At 39.9% G+C, this 27,205-nt stretch overlaps 2 protein-coding genes across 2 annotated transcripts in view; both read left to right on the forward strand.

Annotated features, from left to right (window-relative positions):
• The first annotated feature begins 337 nt into the window (after positions 1 to 337).
• fbxo22 (F-box protein 22) lies at positions 338 to 7,801 on the forward strand. The gene is made up of 7 exons (XM_003437569.5): positions 338 to 549; positions 807 to 939; positions 1,592 to 1,679; positions 3,191 to 3,283; positions 4,751 to 4,903; positions 4,986 to 5,151; positions 5,536 to 7,801. Exons 1-7 carry the CDS (start codon positions 419 to 421, stop codon positions 5,927 to 5,929), a joined length of 1,158 nt encoding a protein of 385 aa, XP_003437617.1. The 5' UTR covers positions 338 to 418; the 3' UTR covers positions 5,930 to 7,801.
• Positions 7,802 to 8,255: 454 nt separating this feature from the next.
• Positions 8,256 to 27,205, forward strand: part of LOC100700520 (transmembrane protein 266) — a 46,559-nt gene continuing 27,609 nt past the window's right edge. Inside the window, exons 1-3 of the mRNA XM_005447569.3 lie at positions 8,256 to 9,071; positions 9,831 to 9,968; positions 20,884 to 21,075. Coding sequence (XP_005447626.1) covers positions 9,955 to 9,968; positions 20,884 to 21,075 — 206 coding nt within the window. The 5' untranslated portion in view covers positions 8,256 to 9,071; positions 9,831 to 9,954. The remainder of the gene's footprint in view (positions 9,072 to 9,830; positions 9,969 to 20,883; positions 21,076 to 27,205) is intronic.

Here is a 27,205-nt window from a genome sequence, read left to right on the forward strand (position 1 = left end):
AGTATTGTTAAAAAAAAAAAAGTTTGCTTGATGCCATCTCAACATGCAAAGGCAAACACAAGATTAAACTTTTTAGCTTGGCGGGGGGGGGAAAGGCAACTGGACCTCCCTAAACTTGTAGATGTTTCAGCTCTCATCCAAAGGCATATGGGTCTGGAGATTAAAATGCCCAAATTGTACCTTTAATAAAAATAAATGGAAAATCATCTTTATCATTCAATTATTTAAGGTTTGATTATATGTGTTGATGAAAGTGAGAGATTTTCACATGCATGTTGGGGTACCTTAACTGCTATGGTTCCTCCTCGCCGCAGGGAGGCGCCAATAAACAGGCTATTCCTCTGCAGCGGTGGGAGTACAGGGGTTGAAGTTCGTAGCTGGAGTCTGTGTTGTGAGTCTCACGAATACAGAGCGAAACATGAGCGAGAACTCCGATTTTGTTGATTTTTTTCCGGATTCCAAGGCTGAGTACATACTCAGCAATGTTGCGGAAGTGGTTGAGAGGATTCTTACGTTTATACCAACCAAATCGCTTCTCCAGCTCGCGAGGTAGGTGGCTGATCTTTGTACGCATCACTGTGAGCTAACGCTAATGGCCGCCGATAGAAGTGAAACTCCGACGCAAAAACTTACGGAAGAGCTAAAGCAGCAGCTAGCCTAGCGGTTGTTATTGTCTGTTGGACTCTAATCAAGGGCTTGCTTTCAGCTACTCTGCCTGGATATATAGACGAGCTGAGTCTTGTTTTTTTTGACAACATGATTGTACCTGTTCAGCGAGTGAGACTGAGTTTCTTTTACCCTTTCAGTGTGTGCAGACTTTGGAGAAACTGTGCCCGCAGAGTGCTTAGGACTCAGCAGCAGCTAACTTGGGTGTCGGCCTCTGGACACCCCAGCACGGAGTCCCATGCTCTCAACAGCATCTTGGCTGAAGAAGTGGAGGTAAACTTCAAAACTCTCATCGAATGGTATTTAAATAATTAGTGACACTAAGTGAAAACGTTAAAGAAGTGTGTGTCGACAGGTCTTGGTTAATAGTTTAAAAACAGCATATCAATACCCTCTACGTTACCTACTCCTTGAGTGAGCTATCCAACGCGTAGAATTTGCCAGCTTTCCCCTGCAAAGCTGTTCAGCCCATTGCTCAAACGCTTCCTGGGAGTTCACCATGGGCCTCACACTTGTATAAAGGCCATACAAGCAGTATTAAAGATTTCAAGTTGAAGTGAAGAATCTCAAAAGATATGTAGTCTTTATGCCACTAAGATTGCAATGATATGAACTTTGTGTTATACATGTCCTCCTGAGACCCAGCTTATTCACTTATGTTCTCTGTAATGGAGAGTTGTTTTTGCCCTATATCTTTTGACTTATTTGAGCTACCCTACCTACTAAGTCCTGATGTACTGAATAGAGGACACCATGGCCTTTCCAATGATATCTCATGTGCTTGGGTAACCTCTTTTAGCTCCAAAGAGGCAGGATATCACAAAAAAGAAGTTAAGCTGAAGGAGACTTTGTTTGGTTCTCAGGAGGGTATGATCAGGAACTGATTTTTTTTTTTTTTTTTAACTATGATTGAAATAATTTACAGAAAGTATACCTGCTGCCTAAAACAGTTCTGGTAATGGCAGACTGCGAGATCCTCAATGGAGGAGCCTTTTGCTACAAACCGAACAAAGGTTGGTATAAAATATATTTCTTTTGTAAACTGTATAGTTCCCTTAAGGCACAACTCTCTCATACATTATTATTTGACTTAACTTTAAGGTGCAAATGCATTTCGGCTCTGAATGTAAAATTATCCTAAAGGAAAGCAGAAGTGTCTTTACAATTACTCTATAAATAAGTACTTCTAATAAAAGCTTGTTTTAGCGTTCATTTTGTAACAGTAAGTCTGTTTGTTTAAACATTTGCAGGCTACTGTTTGTTTGCCATGTTTAATTACCTGCTGTATGTCCTTGAAATGATATTTGAGGTGCACCTATTCTATCCATATAGACAAGGTTACACGTGTTTATTAGAGGTGTTTGTTTGAACTTAGATACAGAGCACATTGTTATTTGAATTCTAGAAAACTTTGAAACTGTTGCACCCTGAACAGTTTTCAGAGGGTGAAAAACTTGCCCAGTCTCTTAAAAGAAGCTGTTCAAAGCATCTTAGGTAACGTAATAACAGTTCTTTTAAGGATTTAGGTCCACTATCTTGTCTGCTCTCCCGTTAGGCCTCAGTCACACAGGCCTAGAGACCGATTGATAACCATATCAACCTTTCCCGTCCATAGGGAAAAACTGTGTATTCCACAAGAGGTTGGCGTGTGATTCTCTAGCTGCCATGAACAAGGCTTTAGGACTTGATGTTTTTTTATTTTTTTTATTTTTTATTTTAGCGACTGCTGGCAGCCTCCCACAAATACTTGCAACTGGTTGGGATATACACATTTTTCATTAGCACTTAGTGGTCACTAGGGAAAAATGTGTGCTGTGTAACTGGATCTTAGGATTTTTTCCTCAAGCTCCATGCACACTCCTGTAAATGGTAGTATTTGATGTATCACTTATATAGCATGTGTAGTGTTTTCATATTGTTTATTATTTGGCCAAATCAAAGTAAAATTCATTTTATTGATGGGATATTTTAAGTAATAGTATTAATAGACTAGTCAGTTTATAATCTCTATACTATTAAGGAGCAATTTCAGCGGTGTCAAACAAACTGGACACAAGTCAGGACTTGTTTACAATGAAGCACAAAAAATAAAAAGCCATATCAAAAACAATATAAAGCATAATAGAATACAACATCAACCAACAAGTCAATTAAAAGCTTATCTGTATGAATAAAAAGTGTCTTCAGCTGCTTTTAAAAAGAATAAGTAAAGTCTGTACAGTGTAAATAAAGTGAAAGAAAATTTCACAGACTTCCACTGCCTGAAAACTCAGATTGCTACAAGTTTTGAACAACAAGGTGGGCAAAGAGCCCTGCAGCAGAGCAGTTGTGGAGATGGAGACTGTTTGTCCACTTTGTTGCTATGGCTAATCCTTTGTCATTCAGACTGTGTTTGGAATCGTCATGCTATAAAACAAAATGAACATATATCACATGCTGCCCTAATGGCATTGATCACAACCTCCACAGTAGTACACTTGTGTGGCCTTTCTTCTCATGAACATGTTTTTTCTCCCCACTGAAGCAAAAAAGAGTCGCAACAGTCTAGACGCAGAACTGAACGAGCTCTTCCCCAGAGGCTGTGATGTCATGGGCGTTGCTACACCAGGAATAGTCTGTAAGTGTTCCTTATTTCTGTCTCTCTCATATTTCTTCATTTATGAGGAAGAAAATAAAATTTCCCCCTCAAACCAAAATAAATCATGTGATTCGATATAAAACACTATTATTTTTAATGAGTTTCAAAGCTATAATGATACAAATGTGGCTTTCGGTTAATATACTACCATGCTCTGAATATGAAAGCCAACCACTTTTCAAGCGTATTCAAGGAGAATACTTCGTATATCAGCAGGGAGGACTCGCATTAATCCTCACCACTGTTGCCTAGTTAGAAAGTACCACTGGTGGCTTGCATCTCTGTGCCTCTCCCTCTGATATATTGCCTAGTCTGCCTGATGCTGTGCTCCCCATTTCTCTATATAATCACAACCCTCTGCAGAAGTGACACTCCATCAGCCATGTTCTCTTTCCTCAAGATGATGGCTTATCAGGCTCCCATCGTCTATCAGGTTTAATGGAAGCCTCGGCCGTTTGTGATAACACTCGCATTTTGTGATGTAGTAGCCTAAGGTCACCACAGGGTCAACACGCCCAGCTAATTCAACTAAATTAGATCTTTATTCAGATAAGGCTGAGAGTTTGTATAGTAAACACTGCCCAGATTACAGCTAGTTATTTATCTATATTGATAAAGATGCTGATTGTATGAATTACAGAGATGACACATGTAGTATTCTTTCATTCTTTATGAATACTGTTTGTAACGCAATAGAAGATCAGGGTAAAGTGCATAGTAAAGAAATTTGTTTGCCTTCTGTTCGAAACGCTGAAAGGGTTTCTGTGATGTACAACTCAGCTTGTACACCATTTGTTTTGCTCAGCAGCACTAAAAAATTTTTTAGGATTGGTGAATGAGGATTCCTCTTTGTGTGGTGTTCCTGTTTATTTATGGCAGCACAGTGTCATGTATTTTCATGGAAACACATCCACATGTCCCTTTGATTCATGTTTTTTGAATCAAAGTTTTTGAAATAAATTTTTGTTGGTTTGGTTCTATGTTTAAAACCGGTTCTCACCCCTGTAGCATACACCCAGTCCGGTGCTGAATCCGCTCCCAGAATAAGTTAAACTGCAGTTCCTCTCATAGCCACTAGATGGTGACTTTTTGAAACTTTAGATAAATTTGGGTAACTTCTCACTTCAAATGAAAAATGAAAGAGAATTTCCTTGAGGTGGCTTTAGTTCATTTCTTCTTTGATTCTATTGATGGTAATATCAATTGTCAAAAACTGTAAAGCTTTAAGGGTTGTTTAATTCATTAGTAGGTGTCCACTGGTTTCCTCGTGTGTCATGCCTCTGCTCAATATTTTTTTTCTTTTTTAAACATTTGAATTTTCAGTACATCTATAACTGCGTATAAGGATAAACAATGCTGCTGATGCTGGTTAACAAATAATCCTTTAAAAGGACCTGCATAAAAACTTATACTTTTATGGTGCTTCATGATTGGCTCTCTGTACAGTGACGCCCAGCGGCTCTTGCGGCAACCCCCCCCAGGAGTACCAACATGGAGGAGCTGGCTTTGCAATCATGCTTCCAGCTATTGAGGGTGTCCACATCCAGCCTTTTCACTTTTGTAAGAGAACCATCTCTCCGACAGCCCTTAAAGAAGCAGGTAAGCATCGACTATCTAGTTATTCAATAATATAAACGTCAATAAAATCTTTAATTTTTTAATTTTTGTTATTTCTTTCCAGGACTAATTGACAACCCAGAGCTACGTGTGATACTGATTTTCTTCTATGAGGCATATAAACCAGGAGGCGCACGCTTCCTTAACCAGATACTAGAGCCGCTTTCGAAGACCAAAGCTCTGATTGCTGGAGGCCTGGTAGAGCATGCCTTCGCTCCTTCCAGATACTGGTAAGTTAATTTCCCGAGTGTAATCTAGATATTTTATGGGATTAATCTAGTAGGGGATTTCCTGCAAATATTTTTGGTCTGATCCTGTGGTAGTTTATCAAATGGTATTTCAGTCTGTATGTAGAAAAATGCAAAAGTATAATTGACTGCCACCACTCAGAGGCAACAATCATGATCTACTGCAGCAGAGTAAATATTAGCTGTTCAAAACACATTCTGAAGTTTGACATCTATATTTCTCTATTGGGTATCTCCTTTATCTCACTACCAATAGGATGTAATTGATTTTGATAAATAATGGGTAGTGTCTGAGGTAAATTATGAATAGCCTTTTCAGTATGCACTCTACAATACTCACACTTTCCATGATCTCTCACTCTGTAGCTGTAGCCAAGGTTCATATGGTGTGATAGGCCTGGCCCTGAGTGGGCCTAAAGTTCAGGGGGCGTCTGTGCTGTTGGAGGAAGACGTCATCAGCGCAAAAGCGGCTGAAGCCACAATCAGACGACTAAAGGCAGCCAAAATTCCAGAGAAAAACACCCTGGGATTTATGTTTGCCTGCGTGGGGCGAGGCCAGAACTACTACAACAACCAGAGCAATGTAGAGGCAGATGCTTTCCACAAGGTGTTCCCCAACACCCCGCTCTTTGGGCTGTTTGGAAACGGTGAGATTGGCTGCGATCGAATCATAAAAGATGACTACACACTGTGTGACACTGACATGGACAACCTGCAGCACGAGTACACTACTGTCATGACCCTGGTCCATCTAGGCTGAATGTCCCGCAGCAACGGTCAACACACAGGATGAAAGATGACACGTCATGCTTTTGTTTGTAACAGCAGTCGAGAGCAACAAACATCGTGTACAGAGTAACGGTACAGCATAGAAGAATATCGCTGTCACTATTTCTGCTCATAAAGAAGAACGGTAATCTTTTTAACCATCAGTGTAATGGCAGCATGTGGCATTGTATCCCTTGGAGACTGTGTGGAAACCCAGGCTTTATATTAAAACCAGTGCATTCATACAGTTCAGACATAATAATACAAACTCGGAAGAATGTTATATAGCACATATATAAAATGCAAGAAAAAGTGCCCCTATTATGCTCACTTAGGGACTGGAATGTTTACTTTGTACCTGAAGGAATTGGCTCACATGTACTGTGAAGTGCTGCAGAACTGTTTCTTACCTCATATCTTTAATGGTTTGTTAGGAGAAGCCCAGATGGCCCTGATTGGCACTATGAAAGTGAGGGTGTGCTTATTACACACAGAGCAACATAAAGTATTAGCCACATTATGAAGAGGATCTGACATTCTTTGTGAATGATCATTTTATATGTAAATAACTGAAATCACAACACATCTGTTTTCTGTAACTTGCTGTATGTAAATGCTTTTTTTTTTTTTTTTTTTTAATTGCTGCTATAGCATCAGTATTTTAGCAGCACAGTACGACTAGCTGAAAATTACTTTGAAAATTCCAAAGTGGTGGCTGCTTTACTTAATGGGCTCTGTTTGCATCACACTTTCATATTCACTTTTGTTATATGGCAGCACAACCAGAAAAAATATGGAAAGGATTTAATTTTATTGGGAGTTGTAGTCATCATTGGATCATTTGGTGCACTTTGCTCATGGTTAGCTTAGCTGGGTCAGCCAGTCAGGCTGGTACTGTGTCTCTGTGCTCTATAGTGATAGATAAGTCACTGAAGAAAGCCTGGCCTGCAGAGAAGTTGTTTCAGGAAGTTCAGTAGGAGTGTTTTCTATGGGAACGTGTAACTCCTGGTAACTTTGAAAACCATTACATACATAAAAAGACAAACAAAAAAAACTTGGGGTATAATTGGGGCACTTTAATATTCATGATTCTGCAAATGCACTTTTAATTAATGTGATGACTCTGGGCCTTCCTCAAAACGTAATCTCTTTATCCAGCCAAGGTTTTACACATCTGTCTTACCAATGGATAATGTACACGCCACTGTAGCCTACAAGTTCATACTGATAGGATTCACAATTATTGAATTGGGTCCAGAAAATACAGTTAGATTTTTTCGTGCGTCTCTTTCTTTTTTCACATCGGCTACTACCTACACCCAACTGTTGGGCTTGAAGTCACATCAGCTAACTAAGCTCCTAGTGAATGGGACCAAATAGCTGCCCTGTTGGGTGTGTAAATGACACCTACTTTTAGTATTGGCTCTCCTGCACTTTCTGACTTTTATAAAGCAGGTGTTGATGGTTGGAAATAATTGAAGAAATGTGAAAAGCTGTAAGAATTTTACAGTACTTTAGGACGCTGTAATGTTATACACATCTTGGCTTTTTCCTCAGATGGCCCTGTCTTTTAATACATTCTCTTGTTGCTTTGAAAAAAAAAAATACTGAGATAAAGGTGCAATTTCCAAGTTATACTGTGTTTGTCAGGTAGTTGTATGTTGAAAAATGGCTTACGTTTTCTGTAAAAACTGCAATGATTGTAGCAAAAAGTAGATGTTTTCAAGAAATGTACAATATTTTTTACTTTTTGAAAGACATTATTTACAGCTTAGTTGATGTGTTTCCTTTTTTTGTTCATTTTTCCCCCATCTTTGATCGTTTTTGGAGAAGAAATTAAACTGAATCTAAATGGCTTAATGAACAAACTTGTTTTGGTGTTGAAGAACTTTTCTAAATGTGCCAAATCATATCTCTTTTGCTCATCTCAATAAATTACAACCAAAAAAAAATATATAAATAGATATCAGTTATTTTGTTTTCTTAAACCCACTATTGTTGAACGCACTGTGCATCTTTGAAAGACAGCCTCTGAGCCCACTGGGTGCTAAGCATCTGTCTTCGGTTGTAACTACAGGCTAACTACAGTTAATTTAGATCACCGGTTTTCGTTTTTTGCGCACACCCTGAAATTGCGCCTCAGCCTATAACATCTCCAGCAGCCCACGTCCAGGCGTGTTTAAATAAAGGAAGAGACGCTTCAGTCTGATTGATGTGCGCTTTAACCATCGACTGGCTAATCCCGATGAATGACAAACGGTTAAGCCAATTGCTGTAAAGGCAATTTATATTCCCATAGTATCTTTATTTTGGGAAACCATAAAAAACGCTCATGACACGGAGAGGGACGACCAACCAGGCGTAAAGCTAATAAAATCATCTGTGGCGATAATCCGCTCTCAAATTGGCCTCATTCGGGAATTGAGAAAAATTACTCTCAGGCTTTCTTTTTCTCTCACACATACATACACACGCACGCGCGCGCGCACACACATCCACCCCACGGCCAACATTTTTAGACTGCTATGTCGTGACCGGAGCGATGCAAATGTCACACGATTCGCTGGCTACTGTCAGTCTCCGGAACAAAAACGTCAATGTTTTGGTGGCCTTTGGATGAAATTCGCTTCGCGTTGCCCGGCTGCAGCTGTGGAAGGGGGTCGTTAGAGACCCGAGGCTTCATCGGGGCTCGCTTCAGCACCTGGACAGCTCCCCTCGCAGGGTTCCCCGCTGCGCTCGCCGGGGAAACCCTCGGCTGGGGAGCGGAACCTGGATCTGGATCTGGATCAAGCCTCATCAATCTCAGCGAGGAGGAGGCTGCACTTAAAGGGCCGTTATTTCACCGCTCTGATAACAATTACAGCTAATATGATCTTGCCGAGTGACGATGCTTCTTGCATTTGAGCTTCAGCCCCTCTTTGGTTTTGCACTGAAATCCGCGCAGCGGAAGCAGCAGCAACGGCGGTGGTGGTGGTGCTCGTCCAATGCAAAAGTGCTAAGGATAGCTGCAGCCTACACACCGTGCGAGCCTGCTGCTGCTTCACTTACATTGATCACCGCCGAGAGAGACATTTCTATCAGCAAGGGGGCAGCGGGAGGCACAATTACCCGTCAACAATGTAAATCTCACACAGGTAGGTCCTTCGTGCCACATAATTCATGTAAGTGCAGAGTGGATCTGTTAGTAGTTGCACACACAATTGTCGTTTAGTTTCTCTCATAACAGCAAGTGAATCAGTGCAGGTTTATATCAGGAGCTATTATTACTCTGATGGAGCGTGGGAAGTCTGACATGCACCCAACTCTGTTGGAGTGCTAAATATTTGAGAGAGATGAGAAGATAAAAGCTTTATGACTGAGCAAAAGTTTACTTTTACACAAGTTTTACTGTGTATTCTTTTAAGATTCTACTAGTCTTTTTTTTTTTTTTTTTTTTTTTTTTAAATAACTTCAGATCATTAATATTTGTAAATGCTGTAATCTGGTTGCCACTTTTGAAAACTTGCAGGGCTTGCACAACAGATATTTATCACTATGTTGTGAAGAAGCTTAATTTGGAAAGCCAGTTTGATACACTATCAAATGTCAGATCACTATAATAAAATGTGTTGGCCACGAGTTATGTGTTGGAAGCAAGCTGCCAAATTTCAAATTTCTTCAAGGCGTTAAAGAAAGACAACAGTTTAGAGTAAATAAACTGTAAATAAATTAGTGCACTAAAATTGTTACAGTGTTAAAACTGGCATTATTAGAGTATTTAACAGTGTGCGTGCACAATTTTACAATTTGAGGTGTGGCTGATTTTACCTACGTTTACACTTATATCCAGAAGTTGTTAAAAAGGATACTTGTATACTTTATGTACTGTACTGTAATGAATGGATTCTTCTCAGGGTTCAGCATGAAAGCAGCATCTCTCAGGTGGGTAGCTGACCTGCAGCACTAAAACAGACAGAAGTGAGTGGAAACCTTTTGACAACCTCCACCACATCTCTATCTCCTCCATCACCCAGGATCATGGCTAATTCTGAGTAAGTACAGCGTACACACTATTTTGACCACTGATTGATCCTTTCTTTTTCCCTCGCTATCTGTTAAATTTGCAAACTGGTGTACTAAAAAAATTGAACTCCTACTCGTTTCCTGTCTTAGAAAAAACCCCAATCAAAGTGTCATTAAATGACAGAAAATAATCATGTAAGTGCTACACTGTATCAGCTGGACATAAGACTTTTTTTTATCACTGTCTTCCTTTTTTCCTCTTATTTTCCCAGCGAGGCCATCTTTTTTTTTTTTTTTTGATTTTCTCATCTTTTCTCTCTTTTCTACGTCTCTCCTCTTTTGCCATTTCCTGGTTTTCCATCTCCATTTCTACAATAATGATCTTTATTCACTCAGACACTGCGCCCGTTGAGGTATCTCTGACCCTCCTCACTCTGAATGCACAGGCACATGCTGAAATGCAGATTCATGCAAACACACCTGCACAATGCTGACTATAGAGCGTCTGTTCTACAACCGTAAACGCAGGTCACTATGTTAATATCTTCTGTGGAGCAACATCCGCTATATTCTTTATCGTGCCCCGTGATCATTACAAATGACCACAATTCTTTCAGCATACATCTCCACCCCCAGTTTTCTCCAAGCTTTCCCTTTTTAATCTTCCCTCTCCAACCTGTGTACTAAGAACAGCTGATGCATTACTGAGGGAACATGCTGTAGCCTGTGTGTATGTTTTGAATGTGTGAAGGCAAAGTAAGAGATACGGGAGAACGCTGAAAATTATTATTCTGTGTCACTTCATGATTCTGCTGGTAGTATGACTCTGTAATTTGTTTCATCGTAACCAACTGCATTTATTCTCTTGACCTAGATGAATAGCTCTAAAGCTTTGCTACATTTGCGCTTTTATGAGAGAACCGGTTCTGCTGATGGTCCCATATGAAGCACAGCTCAGCAGCTCTCAGTAGCAGTGCTGTCTCATGTTGTGTTTAAGGTGAAACGCATCCTAAAACAGATGACTGTGGCCCACATTTGCACTCGAAACTAATGATTGTTTCATTACGCAGTATATTATAGGCAGTACGAAAAAAAAGTAATATTTTTATTGCTCTTAACATCCAGCCACTTGTGCACTATTCACCACCTCATCTTGGTTTTTTAAGACGAGATGTCACCGGATTTATGTACATTTATGTTTCAGGCAAATTTGCCAGGCTGATTCTATATTAGCACATATTTTCAGCTTCATAACAATTTGGTTTAAGTTAAAGCGAAATTTAAAGAAAGTCGATAAAACCAAAAACATACACCGAGAAAAGCACGGAGAAGGAGAGAGACCGCTCATGATCCAGAGCATACCACATCATCTGTCACATATGGTGGAGGCAATGTTATAGCACAGGCTTGTATGGCTGCCAGTGGATCAGGGTCACTATTGTTTACTGATGTTATGACTTAGGATAGAGGTAACAGGATGAATTCTGAAGTGTATAGGCTATACTCTCTGCTCAGATTCAGCCAAATTAGGCTTGATTGGACTGATGGGATGCCACTTTGCAGTGCAGCTTTATAATGACCCAAAGGATACTGCAAAAGCAACTCAAGGGTTTCTAAAGGCAAAGAAATGGGCTATTCTTTAATGGCAAAGTCACCTGATCTCAACCCAATAAAGTAGCTTTCTCGTTATTAAATACAAAGCTGAGAGGAGAAAAAACCACAAACAAGCAGCAACTGAAGGTGGCTGCGTCATCCTAATGGAGGAGATCTGGTGGTGTCCATGTGTTCTTACCTCAGGCAGTCATTAACTTCCTTTTAATCCGAGTGTAGAAACAATCCTAAATATTAAAATGATGTTAGTTTGTCTAAAAAATATGTGCATAAATATACTAAAAGTTCCATAATTTCTAAAGACTTGCTGTATTTTTTTCTTAAGCCCCTTGAATTGAAGCTAAAAGTGTAATCTAGTTACTTACTTTCCACCACAGCTTGATTTTTGCTGCAGTTCCATATTTTCTCACCTAACAATGCTCGAGGTTTGTAGCTTGACTGAAGCTTCAGAGAAAGATGTGCTCATGTTCACAGAGTCTCACTTTGTGGAAATAATTTATATAGTAAACTACATTTTAGTTTAGATTTTCCCTTTTGGAACTTTGCGGGTTCCTTGAAGCTCGACGGGACCATTCATCTTTCTCACCCCATTGCTGTTTACACTGATTTTAATGCAGTGCTAGTGGGAGGTCGGAGAGGCTGTACAGTTTTTCTTTTTTAGTTTGGAGGGTGGGAGTTCATATGCTCATCATGTCTTTCTGGGCTTTTGGAAGAAACACTGTCTGCGTGTGACCGTATAATCCCTTCATTCTACTGTACTGATGTTATATGCACCTATGCACAATAACAAATCAGGGTCACGGAATCTCCATTCACATGGTGCATTAATTGTTCCCGTAAATATAGTTCACCCCTTGCAATTTAAATACAAAACAATAAAAATACATAACTGTTTCTTCTGTTTTAGCTATATTTCACCAGATGTACAGACGACACCTCAAATGCACTCCTATGATTTCTCTTGTGTTTGGCAGTGCAGAAGAACCACTGTTAAAATCAGCTTTACAAGTCTACAGAACTCCGTGTTTCCAGCCTTTAAAGCTTTCAAGACCAATTTTCCTTCAAGTGTCTGTAGAAATTAAAATAATCTATTATTGGATACTGACACAGTGTAAAAAGGTCCATGGACCTCTCCATTATGAAGGAGACATCTGCTGTCTTAGTCCTGCCCCACAAGGGTCTCTGTGTCTCCCGTGTCTTCTGCTGCTTGTATCTGTAAAGGTCAGATAAGAGACTGGTCACAGCAGGGCCAGAACAGTCCATTGTGCAGTCTTCCAATTCATCATAGGTTAATCTGCAATATTATTAATGAGCTAATGTGCCTGGCAGACTTCATTAATATCCACTGGCATGAAATTATGCAAGTTTTTCTGGAAGTTGAATTGGGTTTTCTAGGAAATTACCCAAGGCAGTTTGTAAATTCTGCAGAAGTGACAGGTACTACAAGCTCGACGTTTTGTTAAACACCAAGATTTGTTAGCAAAGTTGCTGCTTTGAAAAGACTGGTGGCTGCTGGCATTGTTGTTTTGGAAAGGGTTGATGGATGCCAGAGTCATAAATTCTGTCTTTCTTTTTCCTTATGCGTATTACTTTGTCTGTGAGTCAACATTAAAAATCATCATTAGACTTTTGCTGTCTTGGAAGCAAAAGCCTATATTCTGTTGTATTTAGTATGGAATATATTTTATGTAGACATATATATGGTTCAAGTATTGTGTCTTACTACAGGATATAACTTGTGAAATACTCTACAGCTGGCTGTTCCAGACTCATGTGAGATGATGAGTCTGTAACACTAATACACAATGATGCCCAGCTTCTCCAAAGTTCTCCACAGCAGCTGGTGAGAGCAGTGAACATCTGCTTTTTCTTCAGTGTTCTGGCCAAGTTTGGAAGTGTTTTAGATCCTCAGGCGTTGGCCTCAAACAACCCAGTCTAACATGTGTGTGTTGATCTTGTAGTCCACCGAGGCCACAAACTGAGTGGAGTGTAGTTCTGTATAAAATGCGCCTGGATGTTTATATATTTTCTCTACACCCCCAGGCTGTGTATTTGCAAAGCTGCCACTGGGCCTTTGGAGGGGAGGTGATAGGCAGCGTAGCACCTGTGCTTGATGTAATGTTTGCGCTGAAATGATGGCTTACAGTTTTTATGTTTCATTTTACTGATAGATGCGTATGTTTACACTGTATATCAACACAGTAAAGCACAGCAATGTTGGACATATATTTCACAAATTCCCATTTTTATGGCAACATTTTTCTCCGTACTACATACTACCTGTGCACATGACGAATCCAATAACACCACAACACTTTATCACTGCTAATGTAGCGGTGGTTTTTCAGAACAACAAGAGTAGATTGTATTTTTTATAATTCAGAGTCTGTAGTTGGACTTTGTGATTTATTGAAGTTGCAAAAAAAGTAAATGCAATTATGAAGCGAGTTTAAAGTCAAATTGATTCTAAGAAAATCACCTCCCCACCCCTGTGTAGGCTTCCATACATTTTAAAGCTTTTTTTTGCAGAGAAACCCTGAGTCCCTCAAGCCCAGTGGTGTCCCATCTTCTATAAATTGAATTGAATCTATTTATCTGTTTATTTTTCAAAACTTTTATGGAAGGGAAGCTCTTGAGGAACGGGACAAAGATATTTCAACAAGAGCAATTTATCTACAGCTACATTAGTGCTTCAGTTTATGCTTTGAGCTAAATGCTGACTTCTGCATGTTAACACAATGCTAACATGGCATCTTAGTTTGGTGTAATAATATGCTAACATTTGCTAATGAGCAAACTGAGGCTCATGAGTGAGACGCTTTCACATGTTTGAGGAACAACACTCTTCGGTGCCGCCGGCCCACAGTTACTTAACATGACCTTATGTTTTGCTCAGTGAAATCCCTTGAGCAGCTTTTGTCACATAATGACCTTTCATACCTGGCCCACAACACCACAATCCACTATTTAATTTTATCTGCCACCCTCAGGGAGACCTGCTCCCCTGAATATCACTCCTTTCCTGTGGGTACTCTTCTGCAGTTTGCAGTCTTGTTAGTCTTTCCATGAAATAATTTCAGAATTTTGCAATTGCCCCTTTCTGTTAGATAAGAGCATCATGGGTATCTGGAAAGGTCAGTATTTGTATTAAAGACAGCAGAAATGTTTTTATTTTTTGCACTTGGATAGAAACAAAGGTATGTTTGCCTTTTAGGTTTTCGGGTTCATTGGATTTCATGTTAATACACTGAAGACATTACCATCTTTAATATTAAACAATTATAATAAAGCTGCAGCAAAGCGACATTTTACGCAAGAAGATAAATAAATTCTTTATGAAATATGTGTAATTATTAAAGCTGTTAAAGTCTATGATGTAAACTAAATTGGTCCACTTTTTCACTCTTAAAGTCCAGATAAATATAATAAAATGGGCATACACTATAATAGATGACATGTACAGGAAGGTTTCACAGAGTGAAGCAGGAAAAACTAAGATGAAAAGATTTCTCAAAAAAAATCTTAAAATTCACGATAAAACCTTTTCCCTTAGATATGAAAATTGCTGAACATTGTGGAAATCCATAGCCTGGGTCAGCACCTTTTCCTGATATCTTGACTGCCAGCCAGGCAGAGCACCAGACACATGGGCCGCTAGGCTCTGGACAGCTTGTGTCTGTCATGAGTAGTTATGTGTATGGTCCTGATTGTTTGGGAAAACAGCCAAACCTGCTGCTGTACTGTGGATGAGAAGTGGTATGGATGAGATGTTGTTTGCAAGAGAAGAGTGGCGAAAACAGCCAATCAGACCTACACACTACGGTATCATATCGAACATATCCAGCCTCAAAGTAAAATATGCCTGCAGGATTTTGTCACTGAGGCATATAGATACATTTTTACAGTACAACAGTGTACTCCATCTCATGTACTATAATGGAAGATCCCCCCCCACAATGCATCTCATTGGGGTTTAGTGCAACACTGGCCACAGAGCAGTAACGATAATGTTGCATTACAAATGTTCTCCTTTAAAAAATTGGATATTTGTGCTTTTTTTCAACTTTTGAAAAACTTGTTTACATAAAAAAACTACTCTCCATTTTTGAAACTACTGCTTTTCGACACTTAATGGAATGTTCAGATCTTAACACATCTGCTGCTTCACAGTTATTCCTTTAAGTTGTTCATTATTTTATGTCCCTACGCGTATGTACTGTACCTTTTCTTTGGCAAAGTCATGCCATGTTATGAACAGGGCAGAAAGAGCTGTTGTCTGTTATTCATTTTTAATGATGTAATATCCATATATTTCACTCATATAAAACATATTGCATTATTGAACATGAGTCAACAAAATAACAGAATAACCTCTGGTCCATATATTCATAACTATAAAGAATAAATATCGTCAAAGTAATGCAAGGCCCTCTTGCCAAGGGAAATCATCCCTTCAAATTGGGATGAGGACAGCTGCTTTGAGACTAGACGGCAATAACACTTCTTGAAAGTGAAGCCTTTTAATAATGAAAAACCAAAGACACTGTTCTCAGAAACTCTCAGAAACTCTGGTAATCTTTATTTATTTATTTTTATTAAAGAAGGCTTCACCATTATTTATATCAATATCAACAGAAACATATGTCTGTGCATTATTCTGGTGGCTATTAGCTCCTGGTTGTAACTTCTCATCAGTCAAACAAACTTCTTCTGCTTGAACAGCTGCTTGGAAAATTCATCTGGACTTGTGGTTGTGGTTTACTGACTTCCTGCCTACATCAAAAGAATTTGGCAAAAGTTTTTGCTCTTTGTTCTCTCCTCTAATTTGGTTTGATTAAATGAAAAAAAAAAAGGACATTCAAAAATTCACTTATTCCTTAAGTAATTTATATTCAGGCCTTGTGGAAAAAACACATCATGATCTATTCCGAGTGTCTATTTCTGTCTTTCCCAGAACCTCTGTTTACACAGACAAAGCGTTTTGTGGTCATTGATCACATCCCCCGTAAATAATCTTTGTAGAATACACCTCTTGATGAGAAATGTAACTCATTCAACTTCTTCTGTGTGAGCGGTTGAGTTTCCAAACTTTCTCGTTACTCTCTTGTTACATTTATGTGTCAAAAAACACTTGAGTTTGTTGCGTTTTCATGTTACAGTTACATAATTTAAGAAGCAACAAACTGATAACAACTTGGTGTAGCACTGTAAACCAGTTGGATTTGTCTTGGTGATACAAATATAACACTATTTAATATTATTTTTATAAATCAGAAAGTGGGTTTGGGCATTACATCTGTATACCTCTTAGTATGTAGAAAATGTATATGTCTTCACCAAGCCTTATAGAAAAGAGCTATTGTTTAAAACTACATTAAAGTAGTTCTCTAATAATTAGCTTTGGTGTATTATGCTAGCATTGATTAATGATGGTGTTGGTCTTATGCAGATATGCGGAAGGCCCTAAAGAATGCTGATAAGCTGCTAACTCGACAGCCAGAGATTTATTACCAACTACCCATGTATGCTTATCCACGGGGAAACAAGTGGACAGATTTGTTCTTTTGCAGACTTATCAAGTTCATTTCTTGCAGTTCCTTCTTTCCCCCCTACACATGAAGTAGAACTTCAAATACAGGAAACGGATTGAAAAGTTGATTTTGAGCATGGTTTTCTCAGTTCTGGGCTGGGTGCTGAATGGCAGTTTAGAGAGAACTACTTTTGGCTGCTGCCCTCTCACAAGGGGTCGCCACAGCAGCCTCATGTTAGATTTGGCAAATTTTTTATGCCAGATTTCTTTCTCTGATGCAATCCTAAAGTGATTTGCAGATCCTCCTGGAATCGAACCAAAGACCTTTTGCTTGTTTGTCAAATATGTAAACCACTACACTATGGAGCCACTAAGTCACATAACACAGAGAGGCAGAAAAAATGCATCAGTCACTTTTAGTTAGTGTTTGTAATGTTCCTGTTTATACAATGGTGGTTTACGTTGGCAGGTGTAATTGTTGTGCTACATTGTGGTTTTTCAGCCTTTAGTGGGGTGGCTGTTTTTTTTCTGACTCCAGCTGTATTTGTGTATGTTGGCACTGTTGAGTCTGCAATGATGGCGTGAACAGAAGTGTTAAAACTGAAGAGACATGATCCGTTGGTTTGATTCTGTGCTGTTATAATATGACATGACTGTTGAATGAATTAAATACACAGTGGTGGAGCCTTTCCTTGTCGTGCCTGCAGGCCACACAACATGTTACCAGAGACTGCCACTGAGAACCCAGGCTTAGAAAGATGCAAGAAATTTTCAAGTTTTCTTCTGAGAAGCTTTAATGTATGATCTGACTAAAAATACACTTAATAAAAGCCACTGATTATGTTAAAAAAGGGAGCAGGACATTTGAATTAAGTTGTTAGCTAAATTAAGCCAGTTCACACCGCAAATCTTGAACTTTTAATTGTCAAACGTGCAATTGACAAAAACAGAGGTCAATGATGTGATAGCTTGCCTGATTAAATATTAACAGTGCTGCCAATATGATTCAGTAGTAAAAAATCTAGGTAGGAAAAAACAGACAATTAAAAAATATAAAACCATCCTCCTGCAGCTCTCCCCTCTCTGTTTTAAACCCCTCCCACCAATAAATAAAAGAATAAAATCAAGATTTGTGTTCATGCACTGTTCTCTGCTTAACCACTTTACAACCATATTATCTACTTTGTGGACTTTTTAAGTCTCTTGTACTACTTTGTAAAGTATTTTAAAAGGAACTTTGAGTCTCTAAAGCATGAAATCCGAATCCAGAGGACGAGCAGAGGTCAAGTTCCCTCACAGACCACTTGAAGATTATTGTGGCCAAGGTTATTATGATTTTATTTATCCAGTAATTTCAAAAACATGTCCCCTACCACAACTTAAAGTACTTATTTTCTACTTTAATCAGGCAGTGTTGGTGCTTTGATTAACAGTAGAGAAAATGACATGCTTTATATTTGCTATTATTCACTTTCCAAAGGGAGTTTGTTTTTGACTGGTAACATACTTCCTATTGTTAAGGTCACCGTGAGTCAGAGTGCAGATCAGATCAGCCTTGGTGGGTTTGTTGACTTCATCTTGATTCCCACAACTGGCTGCTACCCTGACACACACACACACATACACACACACGCCCTCTAACTGCTCAGGTCACTCCTGATTGCATCAAAGGTCTTTTAGCATCGACATTATCATTGTACATTATAGTAAGGGGGTGCTGTGTGTGGTTCTAGTGTGTGTGTGTGTTGGAGGGGGGCTCCATTTATCTGCATGCATATCTGTCTGTCCTATCCATCTCCTGTTTACCTGGTCGTCCTTTCCAAAGGGTATTACCTGTTTGTCAGATTGCATGTCTCTCCTCATTTTCGTTTTAGGTCACTCTGTGCTGTCTGTCACGGCAGTTTGAATATGACTGTAACAAGAAAGAGTGTATCCTATGCAGCAAATGGCTGCTGGGAATACCCTTTGTATTCTTTCGCCACACGACCATTACCAACAATTACTTTTGGAGTGCCTCAGCCATGATGTAAATAGAGAGTAGGCGGAAATATCACGCGACCATGACATATGATGGTTTATGTTTGTTAGTATCACATGCTTTTGCAGCAAAATTTTGAGAATTCAGTGTCGGTGCTGTGCTTAGTGGGCGAATTTCTCATGTAGCTAACAGCTTGAGAGCCTAAAAAGATGGATGTCATTTTCCCTCAGTTTGTTCCTGCTCTGTCCTCATTTCTCTTCCTTGGTGAAATAGAGCACAGGGGCCTTTACTTTTACCACCTTGTTTCTTTTCCTCATCAACTTATCAGCTCTACATTGCCATTTCCTTTTTCACTTTGCCCTTTCTGTGGTCAGGCTTCCTTCCCCGCGTCTCCTTCCTGACCCCTTTCTCTCTACCTCTCTTCCTTTTTATCACTTTTACTTTTGTGTTGCATCTACTTCTCACTTCTGGTCCTCCTCCTGAGCCTTTTTAGTCTTCTCTCCTCATTTGTCACTTTTTCTTGTGCCTGTCTGGTTCCAGCCCTAATTGAGTTTTTTTTCTTTTAAATAACCCCTGCTTTCTTTACACTCACACCACTCCTCTATTTCCCCCTCGCCTTTCACCTTTTTTCTGACTTCCTTTGACGTTTGAAGGAGAGTGGGGATCCACTCAGCTGACAAAGAGAGAGGCAGTGACGTCACAGCAGACATGATACACCAGCATCTGCTCTGGTCTAAAAATACACACCACAGGGCACACACAGTCAGTCTGCAGCTGCACTCAGCGTTTGTTTTCACCTACACGCTCTGCTGAGATGGCCCAGCTTTTACACAACTGGGGCTTGTGGGCACGCTGGGCTACATGCTGCTGGCCTTAAACTGAACACCCAAGAAGTGTTCAGATATTAAGACTCCAGGTGGATGCAGGTGCTGAAATGAACCCCGTGGAGGCTACAAGGAATGTCAAATTGTCAAATTCAAAGCCCTTATTGCTCACTTAACACTGATAAAACCTGTGGCACTTAGGTATCTTAGAAAATGTTATTTTTTGGGGGGAGTTTCATTTATAATAATTGTTTATTCAGTTGTCACATCAATTGTCTGTTATTGTTGTCTGTTCAGCAATTTTGTGATAAAAACATTTATACATGTCTGTAATCCGGGTAATACAGTTTTACTGATAGGAGGAGAACTGTAGCCTATGTTCAAAACAGTTGTGCATATATATGCATTTGCAGTTGTATGGTTTCAGTCATGTACCACTATAAAAAACAAAACAAAGCAAATACAAGTACAAAAGTCAGTATTCATCTCTTAGTGCCCAGCTGCTCATTACTTAAATGCTGTTCAGCTGTTTAGATTACATAGTAAGCCGGTTTGAGGACAGCCACTCAAACTTTCAGTGATCTTTTGGAGCAAGGGGCACCTGTATCTCTGCTGCTCCTTAACAGTGGAGTACATAGTGTAGTCATTCTTTGGTGTTGAGTGGGTGTTACACCTCCCCAACCCTATGTTTATTCCCTAAGGCCATTACAGTAAAAAAGAATGTTTTCCTAGTGAAGCTGCTGGGCAGCATAATAATAATAATTCTTATTATTATTTTAATTGCACCACTTTTTTGATACATATATAGTTCTTCAACAAACTTGCCTATTTTCTCTGTAAATTTTTCTATGCCATCAATAATAAAATGATGAGTTTGATAAAGTGTGTCTGAAAAATGTGATCATTTCTCAAATAATGCTTGTCTTTTTCTGTTTTTCTCCACTGCGTGCTTGTCTGTGTGCATGTCATTTGTCTGTTTGTTGTTGCTGGCATGTAACTAGCGAAGTGGAGCAGGCAGGTCTGTCAGATTTGGAGATCATCTCCCAGCCGGTGGAGGATGAGAACCAGTGCTTGGCTCCTCCGGTCCAGCTGGTGAGTTTTGGCTACAGAGATCTGCCCCTTGCAGCTCTGGACCTTTCCCTGGCTGGCTCACAGCTGCTCTCCAATGCAGATGAAGATGAAAACAGGGAAGGGTGAGTGAAACTTGTGTTTTATATGTATGTATATAAGATTTGTTTCTCTAAACTCTGTGCTGTCCTATAAAAAACTGCATAAAACATTATTACTTCTATTGGAATTAAGAGGGTAAGTATCAATGAGGTACTGCTAATCAAATGTGCTTGATTAACTGATTATCAGCAATTGTGTCCACCTCTATGAAAGCAAGAGTTTGGGCAGTTTGCTAGTTGAGAGCAGCAGGTGTGTGTTAACACAATGCAAATTAAAAAAGATCACCAGTAAACTTTAAGAAGCATGATAGTAAATTAAGAAAAAAGACTGAACAAGTGTAGCTTGTTTGGATGGGTTTCCAGGAGGAAGCCTCTTCTCTCTAAAAAAAACATGGCAGCACATCTTGGGTCTGTAAAGATGCATCTGAACAAACCACAAGACTTCTGGAACAACGTCCTTTGGACAGACGCGACCAAAGTGAAAATGTTTGGCCGTAATGCATAAACATGAATCAGTTTTGGTGAAAATCAAACACAGCATATCAACACAAATACGTCATACCTCAAGAACAGTGGTACAGGGGAGATGATTTGGGTTTTCTTTGCAGCCTCAGGACCTGGGCACCTTGCAGTCACTGAGTCAGCCGTGAACTCCTCTGTTTACCAAAGTATTCTTGAGTCAAATGTGAGGCCATCTGTCTGACAGCTAAAGTCTGGCCTAAATTGGGTCATGCAATGATAATGGCTGAAACAGAACAGAATCAAGGCATTGCAATGGCCCACTGAAAGTCCAGACCTCCACTTATTTGAGGTCTAGACTGCTGTGGTCGTGCTGTGGTGGGACCCTAAGGGATCTGAGCACAAACTAATGTCCACAAACTGAAGCAATGTTCTAAAGAAGAGTCATACAGAAAACCATTACTTCACATTATTGCTGCTAAATGTGGTTCTAAAAGCTACTGAATCATGTGGTATCCTTTTTCACAGCACTGCATACCTCATACCTCAGTCCCAGTTCTTCTATACTGTTTAGGTACAGAAAGTAGGTAGAGTGATGTATTATCATATTTTGCAGTCCTATATTAATATGCACTTATGCTGTTATATATTTTCATTTCATGTGTACTGTACATGTATGCACATGTCTATATCTTATATTTAGAGGGATGCAACCTTGCAGTGTTAAGACGATTAAAACAGGCATTGTGGAACAGGCGCTTAAAGCTGCTGTCTGCGGTTATCGCAGCTAACAATGTACATTTTAAGTTTACATAAAACAGCAGCCACCGTTTGTAGACTTACACCCCCCCCCCACACACACATGCACACGCCCCATCACACTTGCATAAATGCCACATGGTATGCAAGATTATCATCCATCATGTGTTAAGTCTCCCTCCCCAAGTCCTTGACTTGCTGTCCCCGTTGCTCAGTATTACGTCCATTTATCATTAAGTGACAACCTCTGGGTTGTCCTGCATCCATAAGTTAACTGAGATCAATTCATCATTTCAGGCTAAATATCTGTCCTCCTCGCCTGCCGGCTGACAATAGGAGCCTTTATTGTAAGTGACATTTTACAGTGCATGAGCCAGAAGCCGATAGTATCACACACTTAATTTCTTTTACTGTCTAACTATACATGCTGTCACGTTTAATTACTTTATTGAGTCCCACGCAGTTGATCAGAAGTTGGCAGTTAAAGGTTGTACGCCACCACGCTTCCAAGTTTTCCTTAGTCTTTGATGTTTAAATAATTTAGATCCTGAAAATGATCAAAGGCTGTTCCATAATGATTTGTGCTTTGTATCCATATTATACAGTAACTAGTCATTATTACCTTGTGTTTTTTTTCTTTTATTCATACTTTTCCCTATGACTTGGAATTCTGGACTTTTCCATCATTCTCAGGTAAACTTTACGAAAATGGGACTCAAGTTTAATCAGAATCAGAATACTTCAAGGAAATCATGTGGCTACAGTTGCTCCATGACAAAGTACTAGAAGTAGCACTTTGTGGTAGTAGTACTAGTGCTACTTTATTATAAAGTACTAGAGTGTAAAATGTTAAACCTATCTCAGTTACTGTGAGTGAGACAATAATTCTGTCTCAGTAATTGTGTGATACTTACGAACTGCTGATCACAGTCCTTGTTATTTTATCCTTTCACATGACTGTGCAAATTTTAGGTTTGACATATGGATATGAGGTCAGATCACAGCTGTCTTTGAGATTAGTCACAACATTAACAACCTTTTTTTTCACCGTGCAAAATCTGCCCACTGTCCAGTCTTTGCATTCTGTCCAGCAACTGTGACTCAAACCTGGCTCTTAGTGTGAGATCTCACTAGGATGCACATAAACACCATAAGCTGTACTACAGGATCCAAAACATGCGCACATACACAAACACACACAACATATCCATACATGCTGCCTCATCCAAGTACTCCGTTTGACACCAAATCAGGTCTCACTCCATTGGTTCGCTTCAGTTAGCCTCTCATGGCCAGAAACAGATGGATTTCACAGACGCACCGTGCTGACAATCACACTGCGCCAGTATTACAACCAGTACAGTCCTTGTGTGTCCTATTCCAGATCAGGGTCACTGGTACCATGCATTTCCTTCCCTATACATAATGGATAGATGTTTCGGAGTTTGTTGTGAATATACTGTGACACCACCAGCTCAGCGTCTGGATTTGATGTTGTTAGGAAACACTTTAGTATACAGAGATGAATTATGAATGCAGCATTTCCTATTGTAGCTCAACCTGTGACATATACCTGGAAGGTATTTCTTAAACCAAGAGTTATCCGGTAACTGGGTCACGTCCCTGCCGTTGTAATCACAAAAATGAGAACACCAATCTTTCCAAATGAGCTTGGGTTTGAGGGCATGAGACTAAATTTTTCCTTCTGGTCCAGATGCTGAAAAACTTTAAGAAGCCCTGCTGTAAGAGGCTAGAACAAGAGATTTAGCAGACACCGTTTTGAAGGTTATTTTACCAGTGGGCTCAATTTACTCAAAACGCGCTTAGCGTGATGGGGTCACTATTTCATATTCAAGCCATTAGTGTAAAATGTCTGCCTGTAAAAACGCTGCCAGTGGGAGTTGTAAAAGTCATCATTCTTTCTTTTAGCTTTAATGAAATTCCATTTAAATCCACCAGGCATGAGCTTCAGTAACGTGTACTTTGCATCTTCTCTAAACCTTAAACGATGCACTAATCCTTTAAATTAATCACTGTTACTGGTCCTTGTCTTTGGCCTTTGGTTTGCCCGGTTTGTTAGGATGTTCCCATATCTCCTCCTTTGTGGCGAGTGAGCAGAAATGTCAAAAACCTTTGCTGTTTATAGGTCTCGTGTCAGATCACAGTTTTTTTCTAAACTATGAGATTTTGAGATTTAACAAAAGCCCTCTGAAGTAGTCATAAGCAAGCGCTGGATGTGAAAATCGTAAAATATTTAAAAAAACAAAGCACCTACTGACATTAAGGCCATTAGAAAATGCAAGATGTTGCAAGTGTGTCCAAATGAACGCGTCACTCAGCCTGACGCCCTCCAAGACCCGAATCTATTTTATTCTGTGGGTTTCAGCACCGCTGGGCTTTCGGTGATTACGCCTGTGCCTCCGTCTCCTCATTACCGTATCGATCTACCTTTCAAAGAGACAGCAGCCATTAGCCCTCCTTAAATGACATTCACAAACATCACGCCCCGTGCCCCATCATCATGTTTTACTATATTCTCCTGCGGCAGTGGGCAGCTTTCTTAAATCAGCGCTTTCACATCACCTCCCAGTGAGTTGACTTTGTTGGGTCGTAACAGTGTGTACGCACCATCCCGCCCGTATCTGTCTTCGCCTTCAGAATGCAAATGGGAAACACTGGAGTGCATCTACCAGAGTGACTGATGGCTAAACTCACCTTTAGGGAAATGGGGCAGGGGAAATGAACCTTTCTTATGGGCGTGAGGAATGATGAAGTGAAGTTGAGAGGAGGCAAGACAGCGGCAGTGCGATGGCAATCCACAGTCATCAAAATGAAAATGTATGTCGGAGAGAAATCTGTTGGCTGCTTCGCTGACTTTACCTGGGAAAGTCGATTGCCACCGACACCACACCCCCGCAGACCCCGCCACTTTCAGTCTGCATTAGATGGCTCATTGGCTTTCTGAGAGTGAAAGAGCGTCATGAAGAAAACCGTGCATGGGAAATGTTTAGGCATGCTCTGTAGCGATGTTTGGCAAAACGAGAGTGCGCGCCCATGAAAGTGAGAATGTCACAAGCATGGTAGAGGTGTTTCATCAACAAGGTGATGGTTCATTGGATGAGGGGCTGAAGTTATTTTCAGTGGCAGTTTGGGAATGTGTCGCTGTCAGCTAAACTTTTCTCATCTACTCATTCCAGAAAGAAAGTGGGTGTAAATGAAAAATATGCAAATTCAAAACAGATATGTTTTCTCTTTAAAGACACGGTTTACAGTAAATTTAATGTACCAGCTTGCAGCATATTTTAAAGTTATTGAACTAATCACTTTTGTTGATGAGATCCTGAAATGAAAATCTGCATGAAAAATAAATCACATATTTATATGTTGGGAGTGGAAGACAAGGCACAAGCTGTTTTTCTTTTTTCCTCGTCTCACAGATTTACAGATTAATTGCAAAATGAAAAGCGGTTTGTGTTATTATGGTTTGCCAATACTATAAAGATGCAGCGTGTTTCATAGCAGGATGCAAGCAGAGGGGATTAATCAAGAGAAAAGGCTCCTGTGTCAAGCTGCCACTGTGTGATGAAGCACCTACTGTCAGGCATGTTCGCATATCATAGCCTTTAGCATTGTGAAGGTGGAGCTGACCTTACTGCTATCTCTCTCGTATAGTGTGCTGCCCTCACTTCACACAGTGGGAAAGTAGTCACTCACAGATCGCCCCTCATTTATTTACTTTTCCTCTCTCTTCCTTACACACACACACACACACACACACACACACACACACACACACATATATATATGTATATGCGTGCATGAACAGAAGGAGAGTACGTAGAGGATATATAGACTGAGAACAGAAAGGAAACAAGGCCAGGCCTGAAAAGCTTTCTCACTGCATTGCGTAGTGGTTGTTATCTAACCCTCTGTAATCATGGTTCACTTCATATTCCAGTTTATACTGGGCTGTCACACCTCATCAGGAACAATAGTGCTCCTTCATTGATGCTTCTGCACATTTAGATAGGCTCTTCTTTCTCTCTCTTTCACCACCTTTTTACATATTTCCATTGTTTCCCTGTATTCTTGCTTCTTCTCTTATTCCCTCAGCTTCTTGCTTCTTTTCACATTCACCGTCTCATCTTTTTCTGCCTAATTTCACACAAAGTACATCTTCCCATACTGAATACCAATCTCGACTGTAACTAGACTAAATGCCAAAAAAACCCCTCACTTTTTTTGCATTGCTGTACCACCAGTACAGAAGCCCGTTCACAATCCTGCAGGAACATCCAGGATTGTCATTCGGTGGTGATGGTGAAGAAAGGTGGACAGGTTGGAGATTTCCACCACCAGCTTTCTGTACTGTTGCCTAACAGAATGTTCCTATCAGGAGAGAAGTGGGCGACATTGTGGGAGGTGGTTGTTCTAGCTAGCATCAGGGGGCAGTTGCAGTGTTAGCAGTTTTGGCGCCATGGTAAGTGGAGTGTAGTTATTATTAGAGTTGGGCCCATCCATCTTCCTGTCTAGGAAAAATGCTGGGAGGACCAAGGTGGCGTGGGCTTGTGTTCAGCACTTTCATGGCCGCCCACTCTCCTCATAGTCATCAAGCTGCTTTTGTTTGTTTGCTCACTTTTTTTTTTTTAGGTTGAAGGGTTCTTTTGGTGCATTTCAGCTTGTATTTGTGTTGGCTGCTGCTAGTGTGCGACGTTATCGGAAAAACATTATTGGGCGTAACAAAGAACGACAGAGAAGAAGATCTGCAGGTCAGGGCCTTAATCAAAGGCTCCGTTTTTGGTTTAAACTGAACATAAAACAGTGACTGATGATGACTATATAAATGGTAAAAGTTATTCCAGCTCTTCTTAATAAAATTAAATATTTTTTTTAAAGATTTCCATCTTTATTGCATTTCCTTAAAAAGTCTCTTGTT

The sequence above is a fragment of the Oreochromis niloticus genome, linkage group LG1 (assembly GCF_001858045.2).
Source record: "Oreochromis niloticus isolate F11D_XX linkage group LG1, O_niloticus_UMD_NMBU, whole genome shotgun sequence".
NCBI classification, from domain to species: domain Eukaryota; kingdom Metazoa; phylum Chordata; class Actinopteri; order Cichliformes; family Cichlidae; genus Oreochromis; species Oreochromis niloticus.